This window comes from Xiphophorus couchianus, chromosome 12 (assembly GCF_001444195.1).
Source record: "Xiphophorus couchianus chromosome 12, X_couchianus-1.0, whole genome shotgun sequence".
NCBI classification, from domain to species: domain Eukaryota; kingdom Metazoa; phylum Chordata; class Actinopteri; order Cyprinodontiformes; family Poeciliidae; genus Xiphophorus; species Xiphophorus couchianus.
This window is the reverse complement of record NC_040239.1, coordinates 20,809,212-20,826,526: the sequence shown is the minus strand read 5'-3', so window position 1 is coordinate 20,826,526 and position 17,315 is coordinate 20,809,212. Positions and strand designations below refer to the sequence as shown.

Sequence of the window (17,315 nt, the reverse complement as noted above, 5' to 3'; positions counted from 1 at the left end):
TACCAGGCGTATTTAACCAAAATACGCCTGGTGATTAAAATGCACTAGTCCCTCAGTCTGCAGTAGGATAAGCCAAACCATCTGACACAAACATGTGCAAATAAATAATCTTGACATAAGTTATTATTTAGTGGTATAAATAATTGAGCATTTACAGTTTTATTAAGGATGAGCTCATTTGCTGTTGTTTGCACTCCTGAAAGGAAAGGGCAAAAAGCTGCACTTTTTCATGTATTTCCATGATTGACACGCTAATGAAGAATAAGATTTCACCAAATAGCCCACAATTTATAATCTAGGCTTGAAGTTATACTTTTAAAATCATTGTTTTTTTAAATTATTATTTTCTAATTTTATTTATTAATCTGCTGCTCTCTTTGAATCTAATTTTATTTTTAATACCTCCTTCTTTCCAAATTAGGGAGTGACCTTCATAACGGTATTGTAGGCTTTGCTTTTGGCTCCTTGATGGGTCAAGTTCTCGACGAAGATTCAGTGAACAGAACTGCGCTGCTCTACCTACAGAGACAGAAACACAGGTAATAAAATAAAGTTAAATAATGGAGTTTTTAAAATTCGAAGCCCAAAAATGAATCTCGTCTACTGGGATTTGATTTATTGTTCATAAAGAACAATGTGTTTTCTATTGCTGCTTAGAGCTTTTGAAGATTTGCAGGTCTTGTGGAGGGCTACCTTCAATGAGGAATCTTTAAGCCTTGTTAAAGACGGAGTCAACCTAACCTCACAGCTTGTGCAGACTTCAGGAGTGGTGATTTGTCGGAGAGGAGAGATCCTCTGTGCTCTCATCCTGGAGGTCTTGGACGACGTGGTAAAATAACCTCAGCAAAAATCTGCATTGTGTCATTTTATTTGTGTTTTTCACCTTTGAATATGTTCAAGATTATGAGTCACACATCTGCTTTATTCCAGGAACCAGAATACCAGGTCTGGTTCTTGGTGGAGATTTATCAAGTGGGATCTGGTGCCTCCATCAATGAGACAACTCGTTTTGCCAACATCACCTTGGCAGAGAGCGACAATCCGCAAGGTGTCGTGTATTTCTCTGTGGGTCATAGACTGCCAGTCGCTACTGTGATGAACACAAGGCTCAGCCTACAGCTCTACAGGCAAGCGAGCACAGCCTCAGCCATGACTCTTCAGTATCATACAGTGGTAAGAGATCATCTACTTTATTTCTAAGGTTTATTTACCAGAAATGCTACTCGGAATGTATTGGTAAAGTTATGACATGACAAATGAAATAGACAAACCACATACTACAAACTATGCTTACATATTCAGTGTTTTCAACTAAATATCCACAGATAGATTTAACTGCTTTTAAATCTTTTAGAAGTCTTTAAAAATTGTTCAAGCAGATGTTGTTCTGAATATTTAGGTCATTCCACAAAGAGTTCCAGTTATACAGTTATGCATAATTAAATTCCTTTTTTTCAAACTCTGTACAAACCTTTGGTACATACAGCAAAAGAACATCCTGGGGCCCAAAAGTGTAACCACATGGATTTTCCTGATGAATGTAGGTTTGAGGACATGAAGGCAACTTAACCAAAATACACCTGGTGATTAAAATGCACTAGTCCCTCAGTCTGCAGAAGGATAAGCCAAACCATCTGACACAAACATGTAACAGACAATACTGTATTTTAAAATATGTCATAACCCTCAAGGATTCATGAGCATATATGTTTTTGAAAGGGATTCATGATTAGTTTTAACAATAGACTTTATTTGATGAGAAATATATTTTTTAGATGTAAAACCAATACATCCAAAATGTAGGTTGTAGTGTCTGATCCAGTAACAGTTGTTCAGAGTCTGGTTTTCCGTTCGGTGTCGGGTCTGTCATTTCATATTAAATACCAGCAGCAGTGGAAGAGCTTCCAGTGCTGCCTGTCTCTGATGTTTCTCCCAACGTCTTTGCTAGCTGCTGGTGGGGTTTAGGCGCTTTGTGGATAAAAACTGCACTGCGTTTGGTTTCCCAGTCATCATGAAATTCAAAAAGCCAAAGTTTTCCTCATGTTTTACCTCCAAAATTTCATTTTTCTGAAGGTTGATGTTTTGTTTTGTCTGCTCCCAGATCAATTACTTGTACTATACAAAGTAAATGCTTTTGATATATAAGATTAAAGCCAGTCTCTAGTCTACTCCAAAAAAAAAAAAAAAAAAACCTTTCGGTCACATTTGCTGATGTGCTTTCATCTCTTAGAGGATGTGGATGATAAAAGCCAGGAGTAGTGCAGAAGGACTTTCACCAAAGATAATACAGTGTGGTCAGTATGTCTCATAAACAAGTATTACAGAGAGAGTTTGGACTAGGTGAGCTCTGTTCTTCAACAGAAGTGCGTTTAAGCAAAGTCTGATGCAAAGGCAGTTCTAATAATTACTGGTAATAATCACAGTGTTTCTTTGAATGTCAAAGACATGTTTCATTCTGCTTCAGGAACTTACCAAGGAAGAGATGGTTGGTCCTTATGTCATCTGGCCTGCTAAAGCGGGGATGGATTTTCCTAAACAAGAGGGTCAAGTAACCTTTGAACCTGGGAGCCACGTGACAACACTAGACATTTACTTGACGCCGGACCTCGCCTCTTCTTCACCCACTCCGAAGCGCTTCCAGGTGGAGCTGTACAGTCCTTCAGGAGGAGCCAGTGTTCACTCCCAGTTTGGACGGGCCAATGTGACTCTGGTGTCAAATGCAGCAAGTCAGTCTATGTGGGGCTTGTTAGATCCGTTACATCAGCCTCTCAACCCAACAATAATAAATCAGGTGCTGCAAGAACTTAAGAGTAAATTCACATCAGCTCTCTCTCGTGAGCAGATGACAGCTGTTCTTGAAACCCTTGGGAAGGTAAGAGGTCACAGTAGAAACTGGGTAATAATTAATACAGTTCCATCCACTCATCTGTCTCCCCAGTTGTTTTATACACAATCCATTTGATAAACCGGTAAAGACAAGACACAAGCAGCTGAAATAAACTTTTTCCACATGGAGGAAGAACTCGTCCTTAGAGATAATGTCATCCAAAGAGATCTTGGAGTTGAGCTGCTGCTCCTTTCCATAAGAAAAAAAATCATCTTGCTACTTTATGCAAAAGGGTGCATATTTAAGAATTTGAATTACAGATATTCATTGTAAAAAGGTTTCAAATGTCACTCAACATGATGCTAGTAACTGCATTTAACCTGGAGTGTTTGTGTAATGACGCTGAAAAGAGACATCATTGTAACTCAACATACATAATTGTTTGTGAAGTATTTCATTTGTTTTTATCAGGTTGTATTTCCAGCTGTTTTGTTTCTGGATGCAGGTACTAGCAGAGGCAGAGCGGACTCCCCTGCATTCAAGCAGCCAAAATTTGACCTTTGACCTATTATGTGTCCTGGCCAATCCTAGCCGTATTGACACCCGAGGTCTCAGTCACCTTGCTGAGGTGGCAGAGCGATTTGCTTTCTCCCTTATCTCTCATCTCCAGTGTGAGATGTAAGTGTTTTACATGATTAAAACTCAGTGTTTTATAGAAATACACAATCACAATCCGTAATATTTGAAATGTTTCCTATTTTTATTTATTTATTTATTTTATTTTTTACAGAATGGGTACTGTCATGGAAAAATGCCCATTTATGACCATATCTGCCTTCCAGTGGTACCCAACCCAAATTAATGGACACAAATACAGGGGCCGTAATGCTGACTTCTTCCAGCTTCCAGATACGCTGCTGCCAGTGCCAGCAGCCTCATCAGCAGACTGCAGAAACCTCAGCAGGATTCAGCTGACCGAGTTCAGAACTGAACACTGGTTTCTTACCAATGATACAATCACAGCTGTTAGTGGGAAGGTAGGAAACTTCTTGCACAATTTGAACTCATTCATGCGGATAACTATTTTACTTAAGATTTCTTTTCAAACACTAGGTGGCAGCATTGTCCCAAAGTATAAAATATCTTAATTGTTTAGACTCTGACCCTGATCTCTCTGCTGCTGCTGCTGCTGCTTCTGTTTTTAGGTATTTTCAGTTAGTCTTCAGGAGAGAGGGTCACGACCCCTAGAAGATGGCAATGAGGTGATATATCGCGTCAACGCTCCTGGTCAGCAAGTTAAACCAGGAGCATCTGTGTGCCTTCTTTGGAACCAAACCACTGCAAGGTGAAAACACTTGTGATCAGTCATGTGCTGATAGACATACTGTATGTTTGTCACACAATTAGGGTTAACTTCTTTAGGGTACAATAAAAAACAAGTCTCTATTAACATTTTTTGGAACCTTTTCATATTAGTGGTATAGTAGTTGTTGTGCAATCAGACCTGCAATGTGACCAAGACGACCAGTGTATAATTGTGTGAGACTGTAGTGTAAAGTACTTTGAGTAGTTAATGTGACTGGAAAGGTGGTATATTAATTCAATCCATTTACCATTAAATTGGTTGTAAAGGCTTAAATTTCCATTAAAATCGCTTATATGAAGTTATTACTTTAAGTTAAGGTGTCCATCTTTAAGACATATTTCAGCACACTTAAGGAAACCAGAGAAAAAATACTTGTTTTAATCTTAGGCTGTTTAAGATCCTCATTTACAGTTTGGCAGTGGGCAGCTGGTTTTATAATTATAATGAATTATTTGGTATAATTCATTATAATTATACCAAATTATAATAAAAAGTTGAAAACAGGAAATGACATGTGAATTTCTTATTTGGGATATAAAGCTCTTTAGAAATGTTTTCATATCCCTTATAGTCATCCAAAATGTGTTCACTAAAAACTCTATTGTATGGTTTTATTTTTGCTAGTGAAAATCAGAAAAAATGTGGTGTGTATTTGCAATTGATCACTGTCTTCATTTTTCAAATAAAGAAATTAGCAAAGACCAAATGAGGTAAACTGCATGAATTTAGCTGGGTTAGGATCAAAATAGAAGGGGTTGATTTTTTCAGTCAGAGCTCATTGTGTAACATGCTCTACATCCCCCCCTTACACATATAAACACTCTGCAATGACATATATTCCCCACCATTGAGGCGCCAAAGTTTACTTAATTATGACTTTAGTTGCACAGATAAGTCATGTACTGTTTTCCCAAGCACAGAAAAAGCAATGTTTTGTGATATTTTCCCTTTAAATGGCCAGCAATGACTGACTTAGATGTCACTGACTCCGGCTCTCACTGCCTCAACCGCTCTAATTTCCTTCTTTCTTTATTTCTGAGCTATTAACTTTTATTTTGTGACAAGGTAGTTTCCTTACCAGTCAAAAGTCCAAGTTCAGTCTCTTATTATTATTAAGGCTCCTTAAAGGCCAGAGGAGTTTCCATGTCTTTTTTTGTTCTCATATTTGAACATTCCAGCTGCTGCACTCTGTGTCCTCCCACTCGGAGTCAGTTTCTGGAGGACATTTCTAGGGCGTGGAATGGGAACACTTGGCTGGAACACGCTGTTACAAGTTAAAAATTGGCAGGTTTGGTTTGGCCAGTGAAGCTGTTTGGATGAATAAACACAAGGGAAGAGAATATAAACGAGGCTGAGAGAGCAAAATGTTGAGAAGAAATAACCATTATGATTAGTTAGCTGTTTCTGTAAATCCCATACAAATCGGAAAAACTTACATGTTGTCTATTTTCTTAGATTTTCATCACTGTTAAGACCCTTTTCATGTTATGCAAGAGTTTTTTCTTTGCTTGAGAAATCTTAATCCCCTGGTGCAACTCACACATATTTTAAGTTCTATTTTCAGGTGGGTGAGATCTAAAAATCCTATATAAAGGGGAAAAGTATAAAGAAACATGTAATCTCAACCTGCTTCGTCTCCTCTCTTAAACTCTTCTCTCTGCTAGCTGGTCGTCTGATGGACAGTACTGCAGGGTTGTGAAGGAAAGTGGCAGTTATGTGGAGTGTGCATGCTCCCACTTGTCTGTCTATGCAGCACATGCAGAGTTTGTTGCACTTGCATCCTACAACGAGGCCTTCTTTGCATCAGGATTTATTTGTATCTCAGGTATGAAAGACTGTTTATTTATTTCTCTTTCAAATATTTCATCTGTGAAAGATAAATCATATATGCTCCAACTAAAGGCTTGTATTCAGGTTTTAGTTTGGAGTTTAATTTGTCATATTGGTCCCTATGGATGTCTTAATAAGTTGTAATAAATTATCAATGCATTTTTCATTTTTTAGGGTTTGCATTGGCCATCATCTCCCATGTACTGTGCTCCCGTTCTCCCATGTTTGCTGCCAAACTACTCACTCATATGTTGGTGGGCTGCCTTGGAACTCAGGTAACTTTTTGGCTTTTTGAGTTAATTTAACACAGAATCACTCCTGACTTTTGTATTATCCTTCAAAGTCGATACAAGCAGGATAAATGCAATGCCTTTCAAAAATGGTTTTTTTTCCATTTTTGACACTTTACAATCATACAATTCAATGCATTTCTTTTGAGTCCATATGATAAACTAACATAAAATAGTACATGTCTGAAGTTTTAAGAAAATAAATGTGAAATGGATTGTGTGCATTTCAATTCAGCCAATTTATTCCACTACCTATAAATAAAACCATGTGCTCAGTATAGAAGCAATTATTTTGTGAAGGAGTTGTTAGATAATTTTAGTGAATTAGGACAGTGATAAATCTGTGCCCTGGTCTAAAGCATAGATAAAAACAATATCTCAAACTTTGACTATCTCACAGAGCATTCTTCAATTCACATTTGAAAATGAAAGGTTATAGCACAACTTCAGAGGCCTGACGGGCCAAGCAAAGAGAGCGTTAATCAGAAGAGCAGTTAAAACGCCCTGAAGGCTCTGCAGAGATTCACAATTCAGGTGGGAGATTTTGCTGTTGTGTGAGATCTGAAGAAAGCTGTCACTGAAAGAGAGACACTTAAGAGTCCCTTTTAAAGCTTGCCACAATCCATGTCAGCCTTATAGCTAACTGAAGGGCTTCTATCAGACTCAAGCAATATAAAATCTTTTGACCAAACATGTATTTGTAGTGGAAAACTGAAATAGGTGCGTTATTCTAAACACACATCCCCATCGGGACCAATGACACTCACATGTGGTGGCGGCTTTATGCCGTGGGAATGCTTTTATTATTCCCCAACAGCGATGCGGATAAAGACTGGTTGGAGGCTGGAAAAAACTTAAGAGTGGGGTGCCAATTAAAGATACCAAAGATTAAATCAAGCATGTTGATATGTTAGAATGTTCCACCCAAATCCTTAATCCAACTGAGAGTCTGAAAAGGCTTGAAACCCAATGTTCAAATACAACCTCCACCTAATCTGAACTTGAGATATTTTTCAAAGAAGAATTGTGTCTGCAAATCTGGTTGAGGAATATCACGGTTCTATTGGAGCAAAAGGTGCTTCTAAATAGTTTATCAAATTTTTATTGAAAAAAAAAAAAGAATAAGTACTCTATAATTGGTGGAGTTAAAGGTTGTAACATAGCAAAACCTGAAAAATGTCCAGCGGAATGAATATTTCTGCAGGGGGTTACGGGCAAAAGGCTACTGATGTAAATAAATCATGATCATTGTTTTGATTTTGATGTTATTTCAAATCGCTAATTAAATCAAAAAACAGACAGTGAATGAGAGCAAACACATGCACAGAGAAACACATGCATGCTGCCAAGCCATCTCTTTGGTCTGCAAGATATCTCACAGGTATTTTTCTTGGAAATGTGCATGGATGTGAATACACACATCATCACATATCATCAATTGCACAGTTTGCGGGCTGCTGCGTCCTGACAACGCAGCCATGTCCACCCCGCACCTGCGGCCATTAGAAACGCAACCATTGAGTGAGATAGATATGTAGCTACAGGTCAGTCCTTCATCTGGTTCTGATCGTGTGTGTGTGTGTGTGTATAGGCGGGCATGGGCGTGTGTGTGTGTGACTGTGTGCGTCTGTGCGTGAGTGAGTGCGGGACTGGTAATTTTCCACTGATCCCCCCGTCCTCATTGGTTGACAAACACAATCACGCTCTGAAGTAGACTTCAGGGGCTAGCCACCACAGTCTTGACCTGTTTATGGCCCAGTCAGAGCCCCTGAACCTGAAAGGGTTTTGGATGGAAAATTCCATCCCCTTCTCTCACTTTAATACTTGACTGTACTTTGAGGCTTTCTTTCCCCTCTATTGTGCTTATGCTTTAGCAGTCTCAATGCAGTTCTCCGTCTTCCGAGCCAAGATCTGTTAATGAAAGGGAGGTTCAATGTCCAGATTCACAAGCTGGAGCTCCAGCTAAATGTGTTATCACCTAATGAGGTGGACCCCTCAAGAGGTCATCTAGTCGTGTCAGCAATCATTTGGAAGCGATGATGGCTGCAAGTGTGCAGGTGTACTCAATAAGAGATCAGCTCACATGTTCCTTTACCCAATCTCTGCACTTCGTCTTGGAAATGAAATAGGTGATTTGAAAATACGTTTTATATTTAAATCAAACCCACAGTAGGTAATTTGTATATGCAGTATTGTTTTCGCCGTTCCCTGGTTTCCATTCAGTTCTGGCTAAGCAGCTGTCACTGGTGTCAGGTTATTCTGTCATCCTTGTAGGCTGGTCACTGTTCCTCCTGCACTTCCAGATTTGTTTTCTTTTTATATTTTTGGAATAGGTCATTTTTTTGCTTGTGAAAATTTGTGAACTTGAACTGGTGAAAAAATTAAAAATGCTTTGATTTCCTTAAATCTCCGTAAAATGACCGAAGATTTTTATCCCCTACACTCATCTGTATGAATATTATTGTCTAAAAGTCTAATGTTTTTCAGATTAGAGCAATAATCCAGTGATTACTTACAGTATGTTTTTTTTAAAGAGCATGTGTTAAAAGTTTTAATTTATGGTCGTACCTACATCTATTTCTTAAGAGTATCTTCACCAGTGGCACCTCTACCATAAACGTTTTAGTTGCTATCAACCGTCCTCATAGTTCTTGCTGGATTTTTTTCTTTTATACTTGACTGCTGTGCTTGACAGAATTGTTCGTGCTTGATTTCATAGTATGGGCATGCCTTTTAAGTACAAAGGCTTTCCCATGAGGTTGTTTCCAATTTTATTGTTAGGCTGGTCTATCAATTTCAAAACCAGTTTTAATGTGTGTTTAGGGTGATTGTTTTACTGGAACACCCAAAGTAGTCCAGGTCTGAACCATATGAACCAAACAATCACCCGGAAAAGAAATTGGTCAGGATGTTCAAGAACAACCATAAACTGCAAACCACTGAAGGACTTTTGTTGCTGTTCTCAAGAATGAAAGCAAGGTTTGAATCACCATGTGCCACAGGGTTTCCATCATGTAAGCACCATTCTGAGGACCCGTTTTGCTGCCAGTGACACTGGTGCCCTAACCAAGTAGAATTTAATAATGAGCTACCTCCAAGTGTAGCAACTTCACTGGTTTACACTTGAAAAATTATAAATAAAACTATTAAGCTTCAATGAGGACCTTTGTAATGCTCTGATCCTTTCATGGAATATACTTGGGCAGTGCTTAATGCTTAAAAGCAGAGTCTGTGCCAGGAAACCAAGTAGTTTTAATAAACTCCCATTTCTGTCAGTAGCAGCACTCTGAGCTACACCTGCAATAACAGACACTTGCTGATGGCTACAGAAATTTATAATCCAACTGCAGCTTGCTAAGGGCCATTTATTCAAATATTAGTAAGAGTGTATTGTATTTATTTGAGCTTCCATGTTGAATTTAGATCCTGTGCAGTTTAGAGAAATGATCACTGAAGCTATGTGGTAAATTTGCTAAGAGTCTGAATAGTGTTGAGCTTTTTAGTCTCTGGAAATAACAAGAGGTCTATCTGCATTGCTCCACTGCAGAAACTTCCAGACATGTTTTGCTTCTCATTGGGTTCATTCTGTTAACAAAACCAAAGCAGAAAGATTTCGAAGGACACCTAGCGACAGTGTTTGTGCTCCTGCTCTCACTCTGCCACCACAACTAGTCTAAATAACCTATCATTGCCGGATCATAGTCCAGTTTTTGTAGTTCTTGTTTATGAACCATGCCTTGATTTTCCAGTGTGAAGAAAGCAAAGGACCCTGCATGTAAATAACAGAGAAGAAGTCAATGACAGCACTGTCTCTTGAACTTCCGGTCTTCGGCCTCGTTAATACTTTACTCCTGGTTTGAACGGTCAGCTTCTGTTCCAGCCCTGCCTGTGACAAAGAGGCCTCTCCTTATGTGGTGACTGGAGTTATTCACTGCCTCTGTCCTCTGTGTGTGGAAAAAATTTGAACTGCCATTAAGATTATTGTATGTCTCCAACAGCTATAGCCACAGAGAGGGAACAGGATTGATATCCGTTTTCTCTCTGAGACCATAAGAGTTTAAATCATTTGAAATTTGATGAAATAAAACCCTTGGAGGGTTCTTCTATATTATTTTTGAATTGTTTTTAAATAAAATTGTCCTCTTTTTATTTTGCATGGCCTTTCGCAACCTTATCCAATGATGAGTTAGGAAGCATCTCAGGCCTTGAGCTACAGGGTTGATTATTATTAGGAAATAATAAGAAGTATGAATACAAGCAAGAGCAGAAGATGGCAACGCTTATAGAGATGGAGACAGAAGAATATTAAACCGATCTGTGAATCGGTTATGTTACATCGGTTCCAGAGTAAATTGTATGTAGTGTGTACGGTAAATGTTCTCGTTTTCTGTAAATCTTTATGACCTTCTTAATCCCACATATCAAATATGTTGGTGCAACAACAATCAGGGTTTTAGCATGAAACATGTTAAATCAGAAAAGTATGATCAACCACAAACTAATTCATAATAAAAGGTTTCTGCTAAAGTCATGTTTTTGATAAAATATTCAGCCTTTTAAGACTTGTGATGTACTGGAAATGTAATATTTACTTTTTATTCTATTTTCCTTTTTGATTACCTTGCTGAAAACCCCAAAGAGTAGCCTGTTGAGTTCCTCAGATGTTCTCTAAAATGTCCGTGAATTTCAAAGATTTCAATTATGTTAAATATTAAATTAATATTGGATTGGTTATTCACAAGCTGATGTTTTCAAGCCTCTGTTAATTATGGATTTCCACCTGCAGCCAATGAAAACCCATTTAAGATTAGAATATTACATGAGATCACTAGAAACACATTGTAAAAAAGAAATGTGGACGTAATGTAAAGTATATTTAATGCACTTTAAGGTTTTCATGTTCCAGAACCAATTGATAAATGAGCCTCATTGGGATGCATATTCCAAATTAATGAAATGCATTTTTTAACATGAAATATCTATTTCACAATCAAATAATTGTGTTCAAAGTACACTTTGGGGTTTTCTACACTTTTAGTGTGAGATTATGCTTTCACTGACTAAACAATGAATTTGTTTTAAGACTCTTTATACATGTTTACCTTGAATGCCAATGAACTGGTCCATTCTGGTTCGTCTATTTGTGTTACTAACACACCAGAATAGGTTTACAGGTTTTAGTGTTCAAAAAATGTTTTTTTATTTTGTGTTATTGTCAGCACCTCACTTTACCTTTCAGTCTGTAGCTGCTAATGAAACATTAAATGGAAATGTGGGTGTATAGCCACAAAATGCTATTGTGGGAAAGGAAATCTACTCTGTATCTCTCTCTTGCAAACCGAACAAAATTTAAACTCCATCCATTGTGATTACAGTGCCACACACGTCATGTAGTGTGTGAATGTTTCCCCCAGTGGTTTCAGTGTTTTATTCCTGCTTCTGGGAGGTGTTTCAGTGACTCCTATTTCCTGTTATTAAGGATTTCCTGTTAGTTTTTGAACTGACTCCAGCATTGAGAAGTTTGATCTGCAGACTCCAAGCATGGCCAAACCCAACACCAGGTTCTTTCACTCTTATGCAACATCAGCCACTGTCAGTATCCCTTCCTGAGCAAAATATAAAAGCTGTTTGACTGCTAAAAGTTTTTATTTACTATTTCATCCAGAAAGATGAGCACAGCTATCTAACGGGAAAGTTAGTGACTGAGCTTTACCATTTTTGTTCAGAAAATGAGGTAAACACAAGCATCAAGTGCGCTTTACAGGGATGTTTATATGTTCCTGTCATGACCAAATCCATTTAAATCCATAAACAGAGCGAGTTAGAGTGTCTGGGTTTTATCAGATCTCCGGCTGACATCAGAGAGCCTCGTTATTTTGATCAAATCTATGCTTGTACAAAAATAAAGCATCAAGAATAAGAAAAAGTGGAAGGACAGGTACAGCTTTTTATGCCCTCCCCTAAAATCTCCTTACTACATCATGATATGTATCAATGGTTCCCTTCTGCACTACCAGCGAAACAAAACAAAATGTCCTTGCGGTACTAAGGTCTCTCGTGTCTGTCAGGCTGAGCTGTTGGCTGGCAGATGATGGAAGGGTATAAAGTATCAGAGCTCAGGACCCTTTATTATTGCATGTGTGTGCAGACAAGACAGTGGAGAGGTGAAGATGGCCTCCTGGGAGACTCACATTACGCTCTCACTAGCTATAGCTGCACGCCAGGTGCTTAGTGTTGTCCTGACTTGATCTGCTCACAGTCTGATCCAGCGCTGTTGAGATCAGCAGCACCATCCTTGTTCCTACTTGTTCCTTGCTGTTGACGTTGCTTGTTCTCCCTTTTGTTGAGATAGGAGTCTGAACTTTGCAAAGTGTAGCACCTCATGAAAAAAACTCATACCTGATCATTTTTTCACATTTTGTCACATTACAGCATCAGACTTCAATGTACTTTATTAGAATTTTATGTGGTCAGCTTGTAAATATTTCACAAAGAATAATGGTCAAAACCTTCAACCTCTAAATGTGCAAATCCCCAAAAGACTTGCAGCTGTAAAAGCCACATAATTCTGTTCTGCAAAGTATTGACTCAAGCGGGTTGAATACAAATGCATAGTAATCATTTCAGATGTTTATTTGGGGAAAAAAGCACAAGAAAAAGTTTAAGGGTTGGAAATACTTTTAAAGGACACTTTAAAAGTATTTTCATTTGGCCTTTCATGCCTTTATTTTCTGTACAATTCTCTAATGTTTGCTTTTTGCATTAGATTATTTGCTGTCTTTTGACATATGTATATTTATACCATGTGCTATTCTCTTTTCCTCTTATGTCTCCAGGTGCTGCTGGTCTGAACTAAAGCAAACAGTATATTTTTTGTTATTGTTTGTGTATAATCCATGTGATTTATCTATTCAACTTCTAAGAATATATGCTCCCCTTCCATCAGCTGCATGTAGGCCTTCACTGGGGTTGTCTTATTGGTCTTTAAACCATCAGGAGGATTGAAACACTCTGACCCCTCTGGACTCTGGAAGTTACATATTTGGAGGTTTCCAAATGTGTGTTGTCCTAACAGCTGGTGACCCTTAAAATAAATACACTTTCCTCTAATTCCACATGACGTAGGAGAGTCCAGCAGTTGTTATCCCACTGCTGTTGAAATATTAAGCTAAACCGTATGAACTCTTGCATATCATCAGCGAACAGTTGCAATAGAGACAGTTTACCTTACATTAAAGTTATGATTGAAAGATCTGAGTCTCAGCTTTCCAAATGAAATGTCATCAATAATTACTTGACCTTTCATTCGTAATCTACATTGCTTTGCAAGAGTTTTCACGCCCCTTTAGTTATTTTACAACGGTGCTTTACACACAAAATTACAAGTGGAAAGTCTGAAAACATCAGTCATGAGTCTTAGCAACAGGATCATGAAGACCAAGGAGCAAAACATGTCAGGTCAGGGATAAAGTTGTGGAAACGTTTAAAGCAGTGATGATAGGTTATAAAACAATATCCCAGTCTTCTGACATCTCACAGAGCACTTTTCAATCCATCACTCAAAAAGGAAAAGAGTATGGAAACCTAATGAGACACGGCTTTCCACCTTATATGAAAGGAGAAAGTTAATCAGAGAAGCAGTCTAGAAGCACATTCACATACATTCACCATAAGTATGTGAATGTAGTCAGATGTATAAGGCTAAAATTGTATCCTTTGGCACACATGAAAAACTTATGTGCATTACAGACTCAACACACCCCTCATTACCGTGATCACGCCATCCCTCCTATTAAACACTGGTGGTGGTTGCATGATGTGGGACTGAAAACCATCCACACTTAAACCGTCCCATGTTGACCAAAGCACTGAGGTTCCAAAAATTACATAAAATCAATTATATGTAAAAGAATGTAGTTGCTGATGAGTACTGCAGAAATACAATCTTAGCAACATAGATAAAACATTTCACAATAAGCTATACTTTGTGTTGATCTATTAATTTAATTACCTCTAAAACACACTGAAGTATTTGTTTGTAATGCGACAAAATGTGAAGAATTCAAGGGGTGTGAATATGTTTGCAAGAGACTGTATAATGCAGTTAAAGACAATAACTTTCAAGTGTTTAGATTATGGGCCCATATATAAAACCGTGATCACTTGTATTGTCTTGTTCACTAAACACAAAGATTATTAGAAATACCAATGGATCTTCTAATATATGCTTAATGTATTAATTAATGACAGTCATTAATATTGAAATATCGACCTTTCTTCTGACTGCAGTCATTTAGTTCGTCACAGACCTGGTGAACCAGGACTGCTGTGATACTGTCAATGAATTCAGGGAGCCTCGCTCAAAGTCCTGCTCTATTTTTGGTGTTCCAGTTTGTCTTGGCTGAGCTTCATGTGCCGAGTTGGCTGAACTTTGCAGGTTTTCACAAATGTTTACCATGAACTTGTTGAGGTCACCGGTGTTGCCACATTGGACGTGAGGTTGTGCAGCAGCTTTACAAATGAAGCCAAGCAGAATGTTTTGAAGTTCTTGTATCACTTGTAATAATACGGTATTGTTTTTTTCTGCTTCATTGTTAAAATTGGCAGTTCTTTAAATGCAACTGAATAGAAAGCTTAAAGCTATGGAAGTGAGATAGCAAGTCTGACGCATTTCTAAAAAAAAAAAGAGGAAGTGAAATTGTACTTGTGGATTTAGGAGGGCTGTCTCTATGGCCTAAAATAGAAAATCGAGAGCCGCCAACTTCCTCAGTGAATCAGGAAGTCTTAAATACAGGAAGGAAACATCTTTCAGTGTAATCTAAGATAGCTGTATCTGTAATGACTCTACTTTGTTTAGACTGGCCTTAAACTCTTTGTTTACAGTTTCTGTTCATGAGCTTGATTTGATATTTGGAGTTTAAAGCTGCAGTATGCAACTTTTATAAAAAATATATTTTTTACATATTTATTAGAACTGTCACTATGTTATGGCAGTATATCGAGACAGATAATCTGTGAAAAAAATTGAGCTCCTCTGCTTCCTCCATGAAGTTCAACCAATTAGAAATCACCAATCAGATACAGGAGGAGGGTCTTAGCTCTGGCAATCGTGCTTGTGTATGCGCTGCAGCTGTGCTTTGGACGGAGAAGCAACTTACCGTTACTGGAAAACTGTTTATCTGCCGGTATAAGTGGCCATGCTAAATAACCTGAGCCTTCATGGTAGGCTCTGCTGTGAGGAAGAAGCTGTAGGATAGCAGAGAGTAATTTTTGAGCACTATATACATGAGCAACTTTGACAGTGCTAAGACCCGCCTCCTGAGTCTGATTGGTTGTTTTTGACTGGAAGCGTATTTCTGCAGATGGCATTAGGACCACAGGCAGGAGGCAGAGGAGAATTTTTTATTTTTTATTTTTTATTTTTTTTACAAATTATCTGTCTGAAAAGTATCAGGACAGTTTACTGTCAGGAAACTATGTAATAGTTTGTTTTTTTTTAAATATTTAAAAATAACATTGTTTTATTAAAGTTACGTGCTGCAGCTTTAAAGTGATGCTCAGTGTATTCACTGGAAAACTCAGAATTCAGACAAGTCATAACAAGCATGGACACACTGTACATATACGCTCCGTCACAATCAAGTCAGTCTATTCACACACAGCTGTTTTCAATGTTATCAGAAATCAGTGCCAAAATAGATTAATGACTGGGCAAACTGCTTTTGCAAATTGATATGTGCAAATGCTCAGTCATTTAAATCAGCCTTTCAAACTTTTACTCACATATCTAAATCATAGTTGAAACTCTTTTCAAAAGTAGCCTATAGGGGTCACTGTAGCTCTATGACTAAAGTCCAACTACAGCAGCTGTGAATGAAGTGGCTGATCAATGATTGCCATGAGAGCTGCTTCGTTTTATGACTAAACCCTTTTTGGCACAGACTTGGAAATAACTACATGGATAAAAAATTGCACAAATCAACTGCTGCGGGTTTTGTTGTGTGAATAAATGCACCTGTGGAGAGTAAACCTTGACAAACTGACCTTATATCAGCAAGTTTCCCTGGTAAGAAAAAAAAATTAATAAATGAATTTAAGCGGGTAAAACAAAAATTCTCAAATAGTTGATAGTTAATTTAGTCTTTCAATCGACTTGTTCACTGAGTCTAAGCCTGCTGAAGAAAAAGAAGGCAGGCTTTTATGGGGCTCATGGCATTTCTGCTCAGTGCCAGTACTAATTAAATCTAAATCACACAGCTCAGTAACCGTTTGGCTTCAAAGCCTCCTACTGACAGATGATAATAGATGTGTCCCGTATAGATTGCCTGTTGATAGTTGTTGCGTCTTTAACAGACTTTTGTAAAAGTCACCCACAAGCCAAAGGATTTCTAACTTCTGATTTCACTCACATATCACTATCATAATAAAAGCATCTTAGAGTGGATACAATTGATGTTGTATTTCATAGCACCTTGTAAAAGTATTCACACCCTTTGCTGTTTGTCACATTACGTCCACAAACATCGCTGTGTTTTATCTGTGTTTTATGTCATAGTTTAACACAAAGTAGTGCATAATGGGGAAGTGAAGTTAAAATAGTATACAGTTCTTCATCAAATGAAAACCCTAAATGTCTGTCGTGCATTTGTTTTTAACTTCCCTTCCTCTGATATGCCTACATCAAACCTATGCGACTTCATGTTGTAAGAAGTCAGTTCAGTGTTTCATGACAAATGTGAAAAGGCTGAAGTGATAGGAATGGTTTTAGAAGACAAATCCCTGCTCCTGATTGGGAATTAAGGGAGAAAGGTCCACGCATCACAAAGGAGTCGTGCTTACAGTACCAGCCCCAGCTGAGGCAGACACTTACCCACAGAAGTCTGCGGAAGGCCAAAGCAGACCCGCTGAGTGTGTATGTTCAAGGAGTTGACCTTGAACAGCTGCTTACATTGTTTTTACAGCTGTGCAGATGCACACGAATCTGTCCGCGTGGGTTTGTGTT

At 38.1% G+C, this 17,315-nt stretch overlaps 1 protein-coding gene across 1 annotated transcript in view; it reads left to right on the top strand.

The window, feature by feature from the left end:
• adgrv1 (adhesion G protein-coupled receptor V1) overlaps window positions 1-17,315 on the top strand; it is a 115,428-nt gene that overhangs the window by 63,770 nt on the left and 34,343 nt on the right. Inside the window, exons 80-88 of the mRNA XM_028033867.1 lie at window positions 422-539; window positions 658-829; window positions 931-1,173; window positions 2,465-2,872; window positions 3,333-3,505; window positions 3,618-3,864; window positions 4,033-4,172; window positions 5,858-6,018; window positions 6,198-6,298. Of these exons, the coding sequence (XP_027889668.1) occupies window positions 422-539; window positions 658-829; window positions 931-1,173; window positions 2,465-2,872; window positions 3,333-3,505; window positions 3,618-3,864; window positions 4,033-4,172; window positions 5,858-6,018; window positions 6,198-6,298 (1,763 nt within the window). The remainder of the gene's footprint in view (window positions 1-421; window positions 540-657; window positions 830-930; window positions 1,174-2,464; window positions 2,873-3,332; window positions 3,506-3,617; window positions 3,865-4,032; window positions 4,173-5,857; window positions 6,019-6,197; window positions 6,299-17,315) is intronic.